Source organism: Cyanistes caeruleus, chromosome 4 (assembly GCF_971803275.1).
Source record: "Cyanistes caeruleus chromosome 4, bCyaCae1.hap1.1, whole genome shotgun sequence".
In the NCBI taxonomy this organism is placed as follows: Eukaryota; Metazoa; Chordata; class Aves; order Passeriformes; family Paridae; genus Cyanistes; species Cyanistes caeruleus.
Genome location: NC_141704.1, coordinates 29326594 through 29345887, shown reverse-complemented (window position 1 = coordinate 29345887; position 19294 = coordinate 29326594). Strand labels below are relative to the sequence as shown.

Sequence of the window (19294 nt, the reverse complement as noted above, 5' to 3'; positions counted from 1 at the left end):
CAGTCAAAATATGAACTTTACATAAGAGCCAAATGTTCACCCTCAGACACACATAAACAAATAGCTTCAGATATTCACAGAAATTTGCTCTTTATTTTGAGGTGTTTCAGAGTTTAGTAGGACATCCATATTTGTGCTAAGTACTGGCTTAAAGGTTTATAGAAAGTTTGATATATGTGCACTTTCTGCTTTAGTGAAAGAGGTCCCTTTTGTGAAAAATCCCTGCAGTCCATACCTTGTCTATTCTCTTCTCCATGAAATCCAGCAAAATCTGAATAGCTCTCATATTCATACCATTGTATTTTATATCTGTTTCCTCTTGGGACGATGAATTAATAAGAACATCCAAGCAAGAAACAGGAACATTGCTTAAGAGGTTGATTGCATTGCTGAAACAGATTTTAAAATTTCATTATTCATTTGGAAGAAAGAATTAAAAACAGAGTACAACTCACCATAAACTGCTTGTACAACGGCAATCAAAAAGAGGCCCTACAACTCAAACAATGCTTTATTTTCTCCTCTCTGGGTTTTAAAGAAGGTGGCCTGCATTATCGCCTGAGTGCTGGCTCTTGGAACAAACAAGGAAAAAGAAAGACAAAAAGTTCCAAAAGCAGCAGTGCAGGATTACTTCCAGCCCCCAGTCAGTATCCCATCCCATGGATAAGGCACAGCTTCCAGCAGCAAGCTACAGCAGCTGATCTTGCAGGACAGCAGGGGGAACTCTCACATTGATTTGCAGTGGTCAGGGTTTTTTCCTCCTTGAAACTTAAAACATTTTACCACACATCTACATTACCAACATTAATGTGGCAAAATACAATATGGACAACATTTCCTCCTGCTGTAACAGGGGGGCAAAGACCTAAGACCATTTCTTAGGTCCCCTGATATATTTTAATTTTGTTTGCACTACATATGAAATACAGAAGGCTTTAAACGCATTAAAAAAAGACTCAGGTTTATTTACCAAGCACTACCCTTCAGTAACTGGCAGTGTTCTCATTCTACAACACAAAGAGAAGCGTTTCCAAAGAGCCATTAAGTGATTTCAATTAGGCCACAGGGTCCCTCCCTCCTCTTTAATGGAGTAAGGTGGGACTTACTTTGCAAGGGTCTCTTGCAGGGTACTCATGCCTTGAGTTTGCTATCTACCCTGTTCTCACTGTACAGACTTGGGCTTGTACTGTTCCTGAACACTGGGAGAAATTACGCAGATGCTGCAAAAATTAGAATTCTGTCATTATTTACTTGCTGATGTCCAACTAAATTTATAAATGGATGTATTTAGAAATAGCACAAAACTATTCAGGTTTACCCATGCAGACCTCAAAGTGATCAATGAACCAATGAGCACTGATGTTTCAAGGACTGGTGAAGTGTTCCAAGAAGGGAGAAAACTTTTCAAGCAACTTCATTTAAGACTTTTAATAATATCTACTTAGAAGTTGCCCTCTTTTTCTAAGTTATTAACACAATTCTAACAAAGAATTAGCAAAAGAGAAAGCAAATCATGGCCATCAGACCATAACAGGATTTCTAACAAATGTGCTGGTTCTGGTTTGATCAGACTGGGTGGCTGTTCCACGCTGTGCCATCTCCCTTTTGCTCTTTTAGTAATTGAAATTCAGACCACTGTTACTTTTGGGAACGCTTGTTCTCTTTGTTTTGTTTCTAAATCCTGTTCAAGATATGTCTTTTATATCACAGAAGTATTCCTCTCCAATAATTCAGGAACAGTCAGAAACAAAACACGAGAAATTCAACAAATATTTGGTGGTTTCAGGCCTTTCATCAAAAGTTCTCTTTTTACCAGTTTCTTATTAAACAACCAAGTTCCCAAACACCTACAAAATTAATTTTCTGGATCACTGTGCCTGAGCTATTCTTTTCAATAAATGAAGCTCAGCTTTCTGATCTTTGTCACTCTACTGACAGTTTTATTTGTGGCAGAGGAGTGTATGAAATTCTCCAGCTACCAGGAAGTCAGTGACTATGCACAGATATGCACAATAGTGTTTGCATTCCTACTCCAGGGGGTAGAAATACTGCGTATATTACTCTCCCCTTTTCGGCTTCCTAGAGATCATTAATCACTGGGACATGACATCCACCCACTCATACTCCCAGCCCCCTCCTGATATGCAAATTCAGAATCAAAGGCCTATTTAGAGCCCTTGAATGCCTTGATTAAAACCTTGTTAGAGGGCAAAAATGGCACTCACTCTAACATGTGGTACTTTAAGTTGTTCATATTCAAACATTAAGTAATGATGCAACAGAACGACAATGACAATACTGGGTACTAACGTAGTTAAGATATTTTTATGGCTAACTTCTGCTTTTTTATTAGAAATAGCCCCACTGATAATCAGTATACATCATGGCTCAGGGCATGTATCCAACACACAGTGTTCACCTAAAATAAATCCTCAACTTACACATTCAGAGCACAGGCATTCAAATGATGTGCTTTAACAGGCTGCCTAAACCTTTCACTGGAGCATCTTAGGTTCTGCAGATTTACAAACTTAGGGAAGTGCAAGCAATCAGCAATCTTAAGAAACATATTTATATCTCCCTGATGCTTCATAAAGTTTATTTTGCATTCACCACTGTTTGTAACTTATTTTATTTTTAACAGTTTTCATAATGGCCTTACTGATAGACTCCAGGAGGAAAGCAGAGCTGGAAGTTGTGCTCTGCTCTCTGACTCACACCTCATCTCTAGCAATAAAGATTGCATGGTCAGAGTCCAGCATGCTCAACAGCCCAAATGATGACACAGCCTCTCTTTTTCAGCTACAGATTCCTAACAACAGTTTACTAGTTTGTTAGCTCCTATCGGGAATTAAGTTTTGCTTGTCCAAATAGATCAGTGGACTGACATGGGGTCCTCTGATGCAGGTCCCAATCCCTTTGAGGATTTGCAGGGGCATTACTTCTGAGGATAGCTTTTCTGTTCCAGAGTTGACTTGTGATGAACAGTCTTGGTAGACAAGTGTATTCAATTCTACAGCTTTTATTGCATCCTTGTAGCATTCAAAGACAAAACTCTGGTTCAGCAAAAAGACTGAAATACTTGAATTGCAGCAGTCAAATCCTGCAGAGTGCTCTTGTAGCATGTAAATCAAGATTGAATACCACAAGCAACAATGCAATACTTGCATTCTTTACTCTTCAGCTAACTTAAACACCTACAGTTTGCTAACTGAGGGACAAAGTTGTTTCCTTAGCACAGCAGAAAGACTGATGCAGAGCTACACTGAGTCTGCTGGAGAAGGGGGAACAGCTGAAGTGATACAAGGCAGTGACAAGTGTCCTCTTTCCTTCCTGCTTCCCCCTCTCAGAATTATGGAGAACCTTTGCTTTTACTTGGTATCTCCATAAGGCCCATGTAGGCAGCACTGCTACAAAAAAATCTCCCTTGCAACTGAAAAAAGCAAGGACAGAAATCACACCAACACTACATCATCTTCACAGCTGCCTACTTCTTTATGTAAAGCCCTCTCTAGATCTCAGCTGCAAGTGTTTGCAAAAGCTAAAACCAAAAGGACCTGCATGACTTGAATCCTTTTGCAATAGCACAAGACAATTATATTTTACAGGGCAATACATTTAACAGGGTGATCAGACTAGTCAGATTTTTGGAGAAGGGAACAGATTTTGGGAAGAGCATCAGCTTATAATAATTCTTGCAGCTCTCTCGTAATTATTGATTTTATCCAAAACTGTTAAATTCTCCCAGCAGTAGGGATTTTATTCCTGCCAGTCCCTCCCTTAAAGGAGGCTGACAGCACAAAGCACCCACCATAAGCAGCAGCAAAGATAAAACAGTAACTGCCCTTTAGGACATAGCACTAACTTCAGTCATGGCAACTACTGCAGCAGTATCCTAGATTATTCCAAACTAGTCTGCACAAACTGAGAAGGGCTCTGATGTAGGATTTTAGTGTTCACCTCCAAAGACTGTTGATCTCTAAGAGCTTTCCAAGATTTTAATCAAGCTCATTTAACGCTTTCAAGATTGCTGAGTGTGAAAAGCTGTATCCTTCTTCCTAGAGACTGGCTCAAAGACCTCCAAAAGATCCTACAATTAGATATGCAGACATCTCTGAAGAAGAAAATGGCAACATTTCAGTGCTGAGGGAAGGTACTGTACTGTCAGGCCCAGTGAACAGATGACCTACTTGGTAAAAATAAGGGTGTCATAGAGAAAGAACAGTAACACTAAACAAAGAACCACCACCTCACCACAAATAATCTGAATTTTGATTGAATTACTGGCTATCAATACATAACAGTTTGGGTGCATGACTGAGGAAAAAAAAACCCAAAACACACACCTATAACTGTGTGATTCACTCATATTAAAACAAAAAAAATAATATTATTACCACGGAAAATTAGTGGTACCTCCAATAAAGTAGATTATAACTATTGGGATAAAATATCAACTTGTTACTTCCACCCCAATCCATCAGAATTGCAAAACTTACATATTGAAATCTCAAAATGTAGTATTTTCATCAGCTTCTGTGCAAAACAACAGAAGCTGCATTCCACTTCAATTAGTCCTACACTTAGAGCTTCCATATGTATTTTCATCTTCAGATACACACACATTTACATAAAAACACAATTTTAAAATGGTGAGCTTCATTATCAGTGATAGAAAATAACAGTCTTGCCAGCCACCTTCTCTCTGGAAAACTGGATATGTTTAAACAATGTTTGAAGAAAACAGCTTTGATAAAAAAAAGATTAACAGTATTTACTCAAAGTAAATTCATTGTTTCTCAGATTTCCACTTTAGATTTTAGGCAAAGTAATTTCTATTTAGGAAAACTAAACAAACAAAAACCTTTTAACATAGATGGGTTGTGCAATTCTACCAACCTGTGCAACTCTTCGGTTTTTTCTTCAGTAGGGCCCGTAGTTAATAAGCAGTGTCGAAGGATGGCAGCCATGTAACGAAATTGATGAGATTCATTCTATATAAATATAAATTATGAAGATATTTTTTCATTTTGAAGATTGCAAGTGAGGGTTTCAGGTCACTAGAATAATAAAAGTTAAAGACGGAAAATACCTATTAGATCATAACATCCATCCCTATGAATAAAAGGACTGTACCTTAGTGTTCACTGAATGCTTAATGCTACATAAATCTCATAAGCTGACTTTAAACTCACTGGGGAGGTTTTTCCAGTTAAATCAGCCTTCATTACTACAAAACCCAGTTACAAGTGTTTGCTCAATTCCATACCATATTCCTAACATACCAATCTCTACCTTCTTGTATTCACACCAGGCCACCTCTTCATTCATTTAGATGATGCATATTCTTAATTTAGTTTCTCTTCATTTAGGCCTTTTGCTGCCAAGTTTTATTCCCTCCACCCAGTCTGTCTCTTTCTAACTCCCTTGCTTCTGCCCCCTTGATACCTTTCCTCCGTTCCATTAGTAACCTCTCAGAAACCTTGACCTACCTTTTCCTCTCTCCAAGCAATTCCCACTTCCAATCTCCCACCAGACAGCAACCACACAAAAGTACAACAGTAACTGCAACCATTTAACTGTGTATCATTGTCCTCACCCTTTTTCAACAGCTCTTCTTGGCATCTATCATTATGTTCTGGAGAGTCTGACCTGGCACAAAGCACCCAATACATCTTTTGTAGCATCAGCATCCAAATCTGCCAATTGTACCACCTGCAGCTCTTGTCTGTCTTTGCTACTTTGAAACCATTTCCAGTCATTAAATACTGGAGTTTCAAATGGTTCTGTCTACATTAGGATGGATCTTGTTTAGCTTTCCACCCACATGTCCCAACATCTCTGCTGACCTTTTATTTTCCATGTGTTCTGATTTTTGGAATCTCTTCCAAATTCTGTGTGATCAGCCCACTTAACACACCTTTCATTCTTCTTCCAGACCATTAAAATTGCCACTGGAATATTCATTAAGCAGAATGTCACCTAACATATCTGGCTAACAGCCACTAAAAAGCTCCTTAATTTAAATTTTTTCTGCTTTTAGGAATTTCTAGTAAAGTTTTATTATTAAAGCTTTATGTCAAAATGCAAATAAGCTTCTCCTGCCCTTAGATGTCTTAAACCCTCATAAAAAAAAAGTAAAAAAAAAAAAAGCTGTATGCATAAAAGGCTGAATGCATGCTTGGGATAGTAAGGAGGAAAGACAGTGAGCTGGATTTTACATGTCTCCAGAAACAGTATTTGTAAGAGCAAACCAACTTCCAGATATCAAGAGCTTACCTCTCAAGAGGTGAACATGTAACACAGTTTCTTTTTCCATCTTTCCATATAACTGTGTTACCTGCTTTTTTACCTCCAGAACAGTCACTTGTCTATACAAAGAGCTTTGACAAAGTTAGATACTTTTAATAAGGGTCTAAGTCAGGAATATAAACAGAAGAAAGAAACCTCACTTTCTTTATATATTTCCTTGAAACTCAAATATTAGCTTCTCTGAGCCCTCCAACACTTAATCTTAAATTTAAGGACTTCTTATTCAGTATATCCTTGAGACATTAAAGCAAAGAATAAACTTCCAACTTTGCTCAAGTTTTACATTGCTTAAAATTTCAATTAATGTCTGATTTGCTTTTTAGTTCAATGCACTAAAGAGAACAATTATTTGCAAGTTTTAACTACTGTAGAATTTTGATCAGCTTTATATGCTGCATATTTACCATGTCCAGTGGAAAGTAAATGACTGTTCTAGAGGCTATGATGTGCATTAAAAAGAAAGGTTGCCTGTATAACTCTTCTGCTTTAGCAGACTCAGGTTACTCAGCAAAGTCACCCCTGTAATTTCTGTTTATTAATGTAAGGATGCAACACATTGGAAGCATATCTATCTGAGGAAAAAAAAAAGATCTGACATAATAATAAAAACAAACCAAGATAAACCTTATTCATAAGACATAACAATAAAAGTGTATTTGGTTTTTGTACTTGATCTCATCTTAAAAAATCATTTTCAAGTCCAAAGCTGGTGTTGGGAGGATGGGACAAAGATATTAAAAACATTAGCACTCTTTCATCAAAATTATTTATTAAAAATGAGAGTTGATGTACTTATCAAGCAACAGGCAAAAACTACAGAGTCCTCTCAGCTCTATCTATAGCCCTATTGCCATCATCCACAACCTCCAGAGATGCAGCCACCTGGTACGCTTAGGTAAAGAAGTTTTTCCTAGCCAGCTAATTATTAGTGAACAACATTTATTTTCTTTTGGAAATCTAAGACTTTTATGAAATAGTATTATTTGCATTTTTGTATTCTAAACCTTCTACAAGTTTTAACTTGTATTAGGCAAGCCAAGCTGTTCTCCCATTACACAGAAAATGTATGGAAAAGATTTTCTGCCCAAGAAGTGACAGGAACAACAACCGCCTCCTGTGTATCTACCCGTTGGTTCTTGCAGGCTGAACAAAATCAATTGAAAAAAGCACTTCAGCTAAGCCTTACCTTGCTGTGGACATTCCAACTGTCAAGTGTTACATTAAACAGAGCCTTTAGTGCTTCAATGGCACAATCTGTCTCTTGCAAAGATAGAGGAGGCCTGTCACGATCTTCTGCTGCTTTATATTCTTCTGTCCATCTTACACTCAGGGAACTCTCCAAAGCCTGAGTCAAAACTTGCACCCCTTGTAGCTCCTGACGCAACTGTGCTCTAATATCTGTGTGCAGAAGCGACAAGAGGAAGAGGAGACGCAAATCAAAGCATTTAATGTCATCAACCAGCTGCCGGTCCTTACACTCCTGCAGAAGATTGCAGAGCATCGCTGCAAGATTCAGTTCCAAACTGAGCTTCTGTGCAACTGAACTATTAAAAATTATGTTACAGAGACATTTTAAGGCTTCTACTATCACAGGAAATTCAGATACTCTCTCCAGAGGATCTTCCACAGTGTCCAGCTTTGCTAGCTTCATAAGGATCTGCATGTTCCTCTTTGTGGTTACAGGCACTAAAACCTTCTTGTCCCTGGAGAGAATCCGGAGGGCCTCCAGGCAGGCAACTTGACATGAAGTTTTTGTGTCTTTTTCAAGGATGTTTAGAATTCCCTCACACAGTTTCTAGGCAAACACAACAAAGAAAAAGGGAACAGTATTAGTGCCAAAATATTGGTGGCAATAGGAAACTACTTTGCTAAGCTTCCATATAACTTTTGAGGTTTTATCTGACTTGAGAAACTAGGTGTTCCATATTAGAGCTTCAAAATACAAACTGTTGCCAAAAGCCTCCAGAGAGCACCAAAAGCACCAAAGCAGCTTTCCTCACAGACATAATCCAAACACATCAACATTTGCAAAAGCATTAAGCCAAAATGGTAGCTGTGACCCACCACTGCCAGTTACAGTATCAGGAATAAGAACTCCAGAAGAAAAACAAAGCTAGAGAGAAGGGAAAGCTTTTAAAAATATGTCGAAGTACAACAGTCATACCTATAGCACCTTCAGAATTTTATGTTAAGGTTGTTTCAGTCAGGAGGCTGGGAGAAAAAGAAACCAAAATAACTGCTACTTATACAAGGATTAGTACTCCATGTTTGGTAACATCTGTAATTTGTGTGGCCACTTCAACCTAATTGACAGACTTCTCCCATTTTAAGTACAACTCTCAGAAATAACACCTCTGACACAGAAACATAATGCAGTTTCACTTGAAGGCAAACTGTAGCAGTTTTACCAATCCAGCAAAGCTGTTGCTTTATCAACACAGATTGTTCTTGATGTTAAAATAGTTCACAGCTTCCTTACACCAACAGGACTGCAGGGGTAAATAATCATATAAAAGCAGCATGAGAAAATTCAACACTCAATAATCAACAGGTCAAACCATAACATTTCAATTACAGAAGTATTACCTTTGATAAGACAGAAATGGACAATCAAAGGCAAGAAAAGAGAGGCCAGAAGAGATTGCTTGATGTGAGAGGACTCCAATGGGTTTTTATGCCTTATGTTCAAGGCAACACTACTACTCATGGGTACTAGAGCCAGAAGCATAGTCACAAAAGTTCCCAATACCATAGAAATTGCACTGTTACCTCCTAGGATGCAGTTCCTCCTTGCTCCTCTCCTCACCAGCTTGGTGTCTTGACCATCAACATGAATGAATTACCAAAGAAGCCAGAGCAGCCACTGAGTGAAAGAGCCCTAGTGCAGAAGTCTGCTTAGGACCCAAAATTCATATTGTGCCAAGAAAGTGATTACAAAAAGCATAGCAATACTAGTAAAGTGTAAAACGGTTCTTGGGAAATGGTCTCTGGAATTCCACTTTTCATCATCACTACCACAATGAAAAGGTGAGGAGCACAGAAGCCCATGATCCTGACACAAAGCTCAAAACAAAGGTTCCACTTAGGACATCTAAGCCAGTATTATTACTGTGATGACTTACAATTGAAGTCAAAATAAAAAAAATTAACAAAACCAACAACAAACATTAAGTCTAAAGCACATCTAGAACAGACATTCCACAAGAATATGGGACTTCAACTTGTTTTCTTTTAACTTCAGCAAAGTTAAATGAAAATGTATGAACGAAGTCAAACAGTAGGAACTCACAATATGATTTCTAGTATGCTTGTCATGGGGTTAAGCTCATCCAAAAGCACCAACCACAATTCCACAGGGCTGTGCGTTTCCACAGCCCTGACTAGACTAATCCAGCAAAGAGTTTGAAAACAAGGAATGAGCCCCAGCTCTTATCATGTAGGCAACATGAGGAATATTTATCAGAATATTAGAGACACTACAACACTATAAACCCCACATGTGACCACCTGTACAGGCATATAGGTACTTCCAGATAAAGATACCCAAGTACAGAGTTCTCAGAGTTCTTCACCACTAACCTAACTTCACCACTAACCTGCTCACACAGATCTGCACAACTCCCTGACTTAAGCATGGTATGCTAGACTTAGACTAAATGTTTCTGTAAGTGGCACCTTTGAAGTGTTTTTAAAAATGCCCAAAACAAAAAAATGACCAGTGTAGATCCACAGCTCAACTTCCTTCTAACCTTTCTTTCTCACGTTGCTGAGAGTTTTCCATACAATTAACACTGCTTTGCAAGCTGAAATGTGGAGTCTGGTTTTGAGGAGTAACACACAACTGAACAGACAGTTCACAGAACTTCAGAAAAATGCTAGTTTATTCTGTGTTTAAGCACTTTTCAACCAGACTTTACAGTTATTGTCTTCCTTGTTGGTAACAGCTGCTACACTGTGGTCTGTAACAATTTGCCCAAATTCTGACTCATTTGATTACGAGGAGACCAAGCCACTCAAATTCTGACTTAATTTTTTTTCCCCCTAAGTTTTACCTGCCTGCTGCTATGAAAGTGTCACTGCAAAATGTTAAAAGTACTGCAGGAGAGATCCCAAAGGGCATGAACCTCCTGCTGACTTGCTAGGAGAGGTGGAAGTCTAACCTTCCCTCCATACAGTAAATGACATGCAATTTAGTTTAAAAATATATAATCATCTCTTGGTTTCAAATTTTAATGAAACACAGCCCCTGAAGAGTCTTAACTCTGAATAGCTGTATTAAAGATAGATATTAAATAGAACTTCTTTTTTTTTTATTTTTTGAGATTTATCAACCTGTTTACAACTTAAGTGCTAACAAAGTTCTCTGGAGTTAAGACCCAGGCAGCCATCAAGAGTGATTTTAGAGGAATCAGCAATCAGTTAGGATACCTGTGACAGCGAACCACTGCTGGCTGATCCCAAGAGCCATCAACAGCTCAGGAAAAGCTAGAATATCTGATTTTAATTGCAGAGCATCCATGGGAAGATTCACCCCATTAGGAAATTGCTTTTGAGACTGCTAAAATCAAATGCCATACTGCACATTTTCACATAATCTGTTTTGGCCTTGATGGTACAAGGGTAATGATGAAACGATGCACAGGGAGACGCAAAACAGGAAGAGATGTGACCACAACAACATTATTATGCTTTTCATCTTCTTTAGGTGGTGCTCTTTCCACCACCCTGTAGGCCATTAGCATGGCATAAACTAAGGGGCACGGATTTCATTTACGTGGCTGGAAATGGAAGCAAGTGAAAATTCAGACAGGAAGGTACCTCCCCCTTCCACAACATGCATGATGACTGTTCCAGTTTTAGGGGCTTTGTTGCCACCCTTCAGGTCACTATAGGATTTCAACATTTCTTTATTTGGGGGTTCTATCCTTTCAACATCCAGATAACATATTGACTTCCATCAATCATGCTACAGCAAAAAGTGTTCTTCATATAGTTTTTCACAGACTCAAGGCAGTTTCCAGTTTTAACTTCTTTTTTTTCTTTTTGTAAAATCCATTAATTTCTCTGAAATTCAAGATTTCTCAGCTTTTGTGCTAATACTAAGATTAACACAGAACAATGCACTCCATTACTTTTGTCTATATTGTAGTGTTAAATCTTGTGTTAAAACAGGAAGGCCAGAAAAACACATTTGTCATCTTGTTTTGAAAAATAAAGTATTAACTTATTTTCGTCCTTTATCTTGACAGCATAAAGTCTTGAGGCTAAGAAGCAACACAGCCCAGTAAAAAAATACCTCTCCAGAGATAAAAGGGACCTGTGCTTTCCCCCTTGCTCACCCACAGACCTGCTGTGTGGCTTTGGGCCAATATAATTTCTTTACTTCCATTATCTTCCACTGTCTTTGTTCACAGGCTGATTAGGCTGGGGGGAGGGGAAGGAAAGGGAAGCACAGCTCTACAGTTTCTGTGTTTAAGTGTCTATTAGGTTTCAGAGCTTAGCACCCATGGCAATAAAAAAGTAAGCCCATGAATGCTTGAAATGTTAGTTACAAGTTTCATTTCTCTGGAAGTAGAGACAACATTTACACAACACGTATCATCAAGTGTGCTAAGTAACAGGACAATTAGATAACCTCCCCAGAGAAGGCTGTGCCAAAATTTTGCCTAGTCATTGTGGACAGATGTGGGTGGGGAGGGAAGGTGTATACTTGCACTCCTTGAGGATTCAGCCTGTTTTATTTTGAGCACTTCACTGTTGAGCCCACACTACAGCGGGAGGTTGGCTGCTTGGCAGCTCTGACATGGCACAGCTCCAAGCTGGAGGTTAGAACATGTGAGAGCACGACAGTTCTGCAGGTGAGGTGAGGAGCACACTGAGCAATCCCTGCTGTCAGAACTGGTGGATTAAACACTTGCTTCAGAGTCACAGAAAGGTGAAATACTGCATAGCTGCACTCACAGCAACCCCTGCTCACCTCACTGGACAGGGAGAGGGAGAACCTTTCTATCCTTTGTAAACCCATGGTGAAAGAAGAATGTTAAAAGGAGAGATGGGTTTCACAAACCTTAAGAGGTTTCAGTAAAAGCCAAAAAATGCTGGATAGGAACGGGCAGGACCAGTGGGAATTCCAACAAATGCTCAGTATTAATGAAGGATACTTAGTACTTTTTCCTCTTAGAGACTGGTACTCCCATAAGGGGTTTTGGTGAAGTCAGATCAGTAACAACAGCAACTAATACCGAGATACCACACAGTGTGCCCACAGGAGAACATGAGCTTAATATTTTTACAGGATGCTCACTAATAGACTTTGAAAGCTTGCCCCAAATTTACTGGGAGGAGAAAACCCGTGCCCTGGTGGCTGCAGGACCCTTCAGGCCTCCCTGAAGCATCACAGCATCAACAGCACTATCTAATAATGAGGCTCTCCTAAGATTTAGAGTGTGACAGCATCTTGCTCCATCAACATACTTCACTCTTTCCATCCTTCCAGAGTTAAAATATGGTACTGCCCACAGACTTATAGAATCACCCCACATCATGAATTTAACTGGTAGAGAAAGCCCCACAATACATTTGATATGATTTACCACCTATTTCAACAACTTGAAAACACTCAGTGACGCAAGGGGAAAAGACTGTTCCAGTGATTTTCTTCCCACTCAATTTTAGATCCATCATCTTCAAATTGAACCCAGACAATAACTCAAGAATTCTGGTCTCAGATTCTGAAGATTTCTGTTAAGGGACCCAACACAGTAAACTGGACCTAATGCAGCAGAAACCAGATGCTGCAAGTACTACAAAAGGTGAAGCAGACACAAAGGTATGCAGATGAAGAGGAAACAGTTCAATCATGTCAGGTAAGAATGTGGCTTGTAAGTCATATTCTTACATTTGGCTACAGCTTCCCTGTTTTCCCTTTCATCCTGCAAACTCAGTGCCTTCATCCAAATTAAAAAGCCTTACTTGCCATCTTGGACAGATTTATTTCATCTGTCATATCACAGCAAACAGTGCTGTGGCAACTTCCAGCTGTGGAATGCTATGACCAACAAGGCAATCAGTGCTGAGAGATTTCCAGGGCACAAAGAGTACTGTAATTTTCTTACCATTTGAAGTCTGTAAACAGCACAAATGTGTTGCTGCTTCAGAAGCAGTATTTGGCCTGGACAAAGTATAAATCATGGAGAGCAATGCTATTAAACAAGGATCAAGTGGTCCAAAAAACCCTTTCCTTTTTGTATTAGGACATGAGTTTGAGCTGAAGCACCTGCTGTGCCACAGAGAGGCAGCACACCTGACAACTCTCTCCAAGGTGACTGCCTGGATATTACTTTTATAATAAAAATAAAAGTAATAATAGATATTACTTTAATATCTATTTTAATAGATATTACTTTTCAGGAGCAGACCTAAAGAGCCAACTGTTTGTCTCAACCATGCCATGGTGCTGTGAAGTGTTGCAGTTCTGAATACTCAACTATTCCCTGCAAAACACTGTCAACAACTTCTTGACTGCTTGAGACAAATATTTTAGATTTCTAAGAGCTCGTTAAGCTCCTCAGAAACAACACCATTGCCTTAATTTCAGCTGCTATTCCAGAGCACATTTACTTCTGGCTGACAGTTTCTATACTGTTCACACACAGAAACTGAAAACAGGCTTCCAGAAATTCATATTTTTTATTAGTAGATAAGTTAAGAAGGATTGGCACTGACTTGATGTGCCTGGTATCTGAGAGGATCATACAGTACAACACAGATTGACATCTGATTTATATCCAGAACACTCACTTCAGATAGGCCAAGGCAGACACACACATCATTAAACAAACAACCAGGACAAAAACCAAGGACAGCTCACATTACAATCTTGTGTTTTTATCACCTCTGTGATGTATTACAGTCCTGTGACTATGTCCAGATAGACAAGCTTGATACCATTACCTCTTTTCCTGTCTTCTAGAGGACACAACCTACTTTCCTCCTAGAATTCAGTATCACAAACTCACTGCTGATTTGGTTAGGTTATAGCCTAAAAGCATCGTGCTTTGATAGTCATATATCACTGCAGAACAATTTACTCAGTCCAACTGACCCAGCTTCTGGTCAAGCCATAGTTTTGGCCTTTCTATATTTTCTATTTTCAGCATGTCACTAGTGTGTATGGGTTGCTTAAAAAAAATAAATAAATCCTTATACTGTATAACTTACATTCACCTCTCAAAACTCACTGGCTTTTGTCAGTTTGGCTTCTGCTCCCCTTTCCTGCATTATGTAGTTGGCAATCAATTTTTCAGACTAGACATTTGCTCATTTGCAATATAAAAAGGGATGTGAGGGATGGTGAGGGAACAGAGGTAAGAATACCAAATCCAGATCCCAGCTGAGTTCTTCTACAGATCAGAAAATACACACAGTCCATCACCACATCACGGAGGGTCAGCTTCGAGTAAAGCCATAGATAAAGGAAAGCTAAGAGGTCTTTGAATCCTTTGTGTAACAAGGAATTGCAACTGAAGATTACAGTACAAACAGCTGATGGGTTTGCAAATGCGAAAAACTGACAGACTTAGCATCCCACCCATTTCTATCAGAAAAAAAACCCCACCTTAAAATATTTAGATTTAGCATAATATCATAGAATGAAACAATGTGTGCCCAATTCAGACAAGCTATCCTTGTAGGAACCTTGCAATTCTGATTTCAAGCTTTGAGTTTATTCCAGAAATAGGAAAAACATACAGCCTTATTCACTAATGAAGGTTTTCTGAATAAATATGCAAATCAGCTCCAAAGCTAATTACCCAACAGAAAGGAAGTGGCTTGTTATTACATATTACACCCTAAAAATAACAACAGCAAAAAATAAAAATTCCATGTCCAAGCTTTAAATGCGAGGCTTTGGATGGATCCCAAGGGATTTGTTAAGCCCTACCACACCTGGACAGCTCAAGTCATATTTCCCAGCTTTGACACCTGACATGCACGTACCACATCTCACTGATTACAGCCACCTTTGGAATAATAGGCTTCTGCAACCCTGTCTTCCTTACAGCTTAATAGCTTTCTTTACTTATCCCTTCATCTTAATCCCTAGTGTTCTTTAAGCATCTCACATAGACAAGAAATACATCAGTCATATTGTTACCTGCTGAGAAGAGAGAAAAATGAAAAATCTATTGCAAAATTTTACCTCAGTAGATATAGATGAGTATCTTTACCTTTATTCCTCCACCTCATCTCAAATCTGTACCCAGCAAAATCATTTATAGGCTTTTCTGTAACTACTTTCATTCAAGACTGGGGGCTTTGCTAGGGGAATTTCTCTTTCAGAAAAAAAGGGCAATGTGTAGTTGTCATGTCTCTTGGACTGAAGAAACAAAAATTAAAAAAAACTTGCACCCTTGCACTGTTTACACCCTTTCACAATGGCAGCTGGGTTAAGAGACTGCCTTTACTCTTTTATACTTCTACATTGAGGTATGCAGCTCAAAAGCCTATTTTACTCACCTTTCTTTTGTCTTCATCTGCAGGGTCAAATCTGAAAGTGGCCCGATTCTGCAAGTAAAGACAAGAGTTTGTGTTTGTTACATGCACAGCAGCTGCTGAGAATGTAATACCTGCAAAACTATTCAAAACTTCAGAGGTCTGGTTAAGCCCAGCCTCAGATAATGAGGCTACAACCATGTCATCCTTTTCCCATCCTCCCCAACACCAAAAGCTTCAGTAAGTGACTCCAGTGACGAGTTTCACAATTACTACTGGTGCAGAGCAAGCTTTTATCTGTGGGATCTGAGTCAACCACCTCACACATGGCACTTGACAGGGTGAAAAATGAGAGACTGCCTTGTGTTTTACACATACCTCATTACCCAGATTCTTCCCCAAGCAGATCTCGCTTACAAGCTTTTGACTGCTCTGACTGTTCCAAACCGGAACTACCACAGCATCATCTTGCCCAGAAAACAAGTAGTAGGAGTCAAATAAGCCTTGCTACAAAAACTACCAGTTTCTGTGTTCTAGAAGCATCCAAAACACCTTACCAAGGTATTTGTTTCTCTGGTACAGTTAAACACAAGATAAACATGGTCTAACAACAAGTCCTTGTTTTTTATTAAACACTTCAAATAGCAGTTTGGTCTAGTTCTATGTTAGTATGCTGAAGAATGCTATTAGTGAAATATTACTCATATGGCAAAAGTTATTCTTCCAGACAAAGAAAACAGAACTAATACCAAACAGTTTTCTTAACATTTTAAAACTTCTAATTAAAATGATCAAATATGATAAACAGCTTCAAAAAAAAAAATAAATCTCAATTTCTACTTCTAATATGCAACTTGCTACATCATGAAAGTGACTGGAAAACAAAGTGATTTTCCATAGCACATTTGTGGGCCTTACCTTTCGTGAGCCAAGCTCACAATTACACAGAAAGGCCTTGGACATCTACCCAACCACCAAAGGCAACCAACATCAGTCAGAGCCTTGAGGATGGTAGGAAAATCATTCCCTTCTTCTCTCAATAGTAGGCACATAATCTCCTTCCTCTCTCCTACAGGGTGCCCAAACGGACCACAGGAGTTCAGCAACATGCCAATCAAAAGCAGGTGAGCATTAAATGATGAGAAATTGACCAAGAGAAAGAAACCTTTATGTTTGCACATGAACGTTTTTGCAAATTTACAAAAGCAATGTAGTGAGAACAAGCAGTAGAAGAACAGAGATCTTGAATAATCATTGCAAATTGGCTAGCACAGAGAAGCACCAACAACCCTATTCATTTATCTCATTATGGTTATTCCATAGGCAACTGCACCCTGGAACTACACTTGATCCATCCCTCTCTTTTCAATTGAAGAATATTTGTTATTTAGAAAAAAACTAAGGAAACCTAAAGCTCTGGAACCTGGAATACTCTGCCCAGTCTTTGCTGGCCCATAGACAAAGTGTCAGTAACAAAGTGTACAAAAAAGAGATGGAGGAAATATGATTTAAAAGTTTGAAGAAATGCAGTAAGAGCAATGTCATATCGAGACAGCACTAAAGTTTCTCATCCCACTCCAAAAGTATTTAGCTACACATTTAACTCCAAGACTTCATGCAAATACTTGATATGTCAGAATAGAAGCTACACGAGCTCTCACTCTGTCCTTAAGGATTCAACTCAAGCCTAAATAATTCATCTGGGAAAGCTGCTGAAAAGGCATAAAATCTAGTACAGGAAAATTAAGAAATTATGCTTGTGCATGCTTTTTGACAGAACACATTTAACATGGGGTCATCTTGAAGAGTAAGGACGGAGACAAAAGGTTCCTTCAATCAGAATCCTTCCTCTGCACCTCAGATTTAAAACAGATGTGTCTCATGAACACCTCATCTACCAATCCTTCAGAAAAAATGTACCTGCAGCCGCATCAATCTCTACCTTTGAATTTCACATGCACAAAGGCAGCCTATGTCAAGACTGTTATTCAAGGTTCTTCTACAAGCCCAAGTTTGAGTGAAGAAATCAGTTACTTCCATTGTTAGATGTAAAATATATTGCATTTAAGATAACAAATTTCAAGACATTTCTTGGAGGCTGAAGAATATCTACATCACATCTACATTGGCTTCTCTCCTAATCACAAAGCTATGAAACTTTAACTAAAGATCTGAATGTTCATTCCTGTAACAGATCCCTAAATTTCAGTCAAAAATTAGTTCAACACGACTGCATTTAAATTACAGCCAAAACCAAACCCTGAGTCAGTACCAGCTTTAGAGACTTATGTACCAGTCACACAAGCACCTATACAAAGTGCAGACACCTACCTGATGGGCTGAGACATAATCTTTCAGAATGGACTGCACTGCTCTACTACAACCTAAGTGCCAAAATGCCCACATCAGAAGGGGAGGGGGTATATAAAATCCACCCAACATCTATTTTCCCTTTGATTTTCACCTCCCTACATTAGTAGGAGACCCCTTCACTTCTTGATTGAAAATACCTATATCAGACTACAACAGCAGCAGACCCTTACTACTTTTTCATACCTGCCGGCATTAAAAGCTCAACCTGCTCAAAGCTGTCTTCCCCTTTTGCTTTGTTTGGCCAGAAAGAAGGAAAATGAAGCGAAGTCTGTCAGCCCACATCACACACAGCCCCTGCACACTGACACGGTCACTGTCCAGGCGATGGAAAGCCCTCGCTATTCCCGGTGACAAAGGGCTGCCCGCAAAGGGGAGCACCTCAGGCAGGTGGGCAGGTATCAGTGTTCTTCCGTCCAGCCCCTGCCCAGCGGTATACATTGGGTATACAAGGTTAAAATACTTGTGAGGCAAATATGAAATAACTCCTTTTACAACCCGATCACCGATAACCCACACTACCCGCTGGGCACGCAGAGCGCAAGACCGAAGGTGCCGGGGGCCGAGCCTGGCAGTGCTTTGTGCTCCCTTGGAAGTCTGCTTTGCTCCAGACACTGTCCTGGCTCCCCGCCCCGGCAGTGCCGCGGGGCCCCGCTCGGCCTGAGGCCGGCAGCGCACGGCAAGGGCCGGGAGGCTGCGCCGGGCAGGGGGCGCGGCGGTGAAGCGGCGAGCGCTGGGGACCCGCTGCAGAGCCCAGCCCGGGGGGGACCAGGACGATGCTGGCAGCGCTGCCGAGGGCGGGCGGGGCGGAGCGGCGACACCGCCGGGGGAGCGGCGCAAAGGGGAGGGGGATGGGACCCGTTACCTCCTCGTTGTACCGCGCCAGGACTCGCTCCACCGCCTCGGCGCCGCTGCCGAGCCCCTCCACGGCCTCCAGCACCGCGCCCAGCTCCGGGCCCGGCTCCGGGCCCGGGTCCGAGCCCGGCTCCGCGCCCGGCTCCATGCCCGACAATCCCGTCCCGCCCCGTCCGGCGCCGCCAGCAGCGGCCGCACCCCGCCCGCGCGCCCCGTGCCCCGCGCCCCCTGACGCGGCCGACGCTCCCCGCGGAAGCCGCCC

General features: G+C 40.3%; 1 protein-coding gene across 3 annotated transcripts in view; it reads right to left on the bottom strand.

The window, feature by feature from the left end:
* Positions 1–19217, bottom strand: part of RIC8B (RIC8 guanine nucleotide exchange factor B) — a 32172-nt gene extending 12955 nt beyond the window's left edge. The window contains exons 1-5 of one of the 3 annotated variants that reach the window (XM_086887244.1): positions 19043–19217; positions 15832–15879; positions 7499–8107; positions 4900–4994; positions 236–389 (exon numbers count right to left, since the gene is read on the bottom strand). In XM_086887244.1, coding sequence (XP_086743370.1) covers positions 236–389; positions 4900–4994; positions 7499–8107; positions 15832–15879; positions 19043–19180 — 1044 coding nt within the window. In that variant the 5' untranslated portion in view covers positions 19181–19217. Of the gene's footprint in view, positions 1–235; positions 390–4899; positions 4995–7498; positions 8108–15831; positions 15880–18699; positions 19010–19042 lie in introns of those variants that run through there. The other 2 variants (XM_086887245.1, XM_086887246.1) reach the window with 2 other exon arrangements.
* Positions 19218–19294: the final 77 nt, after the last annotated feature.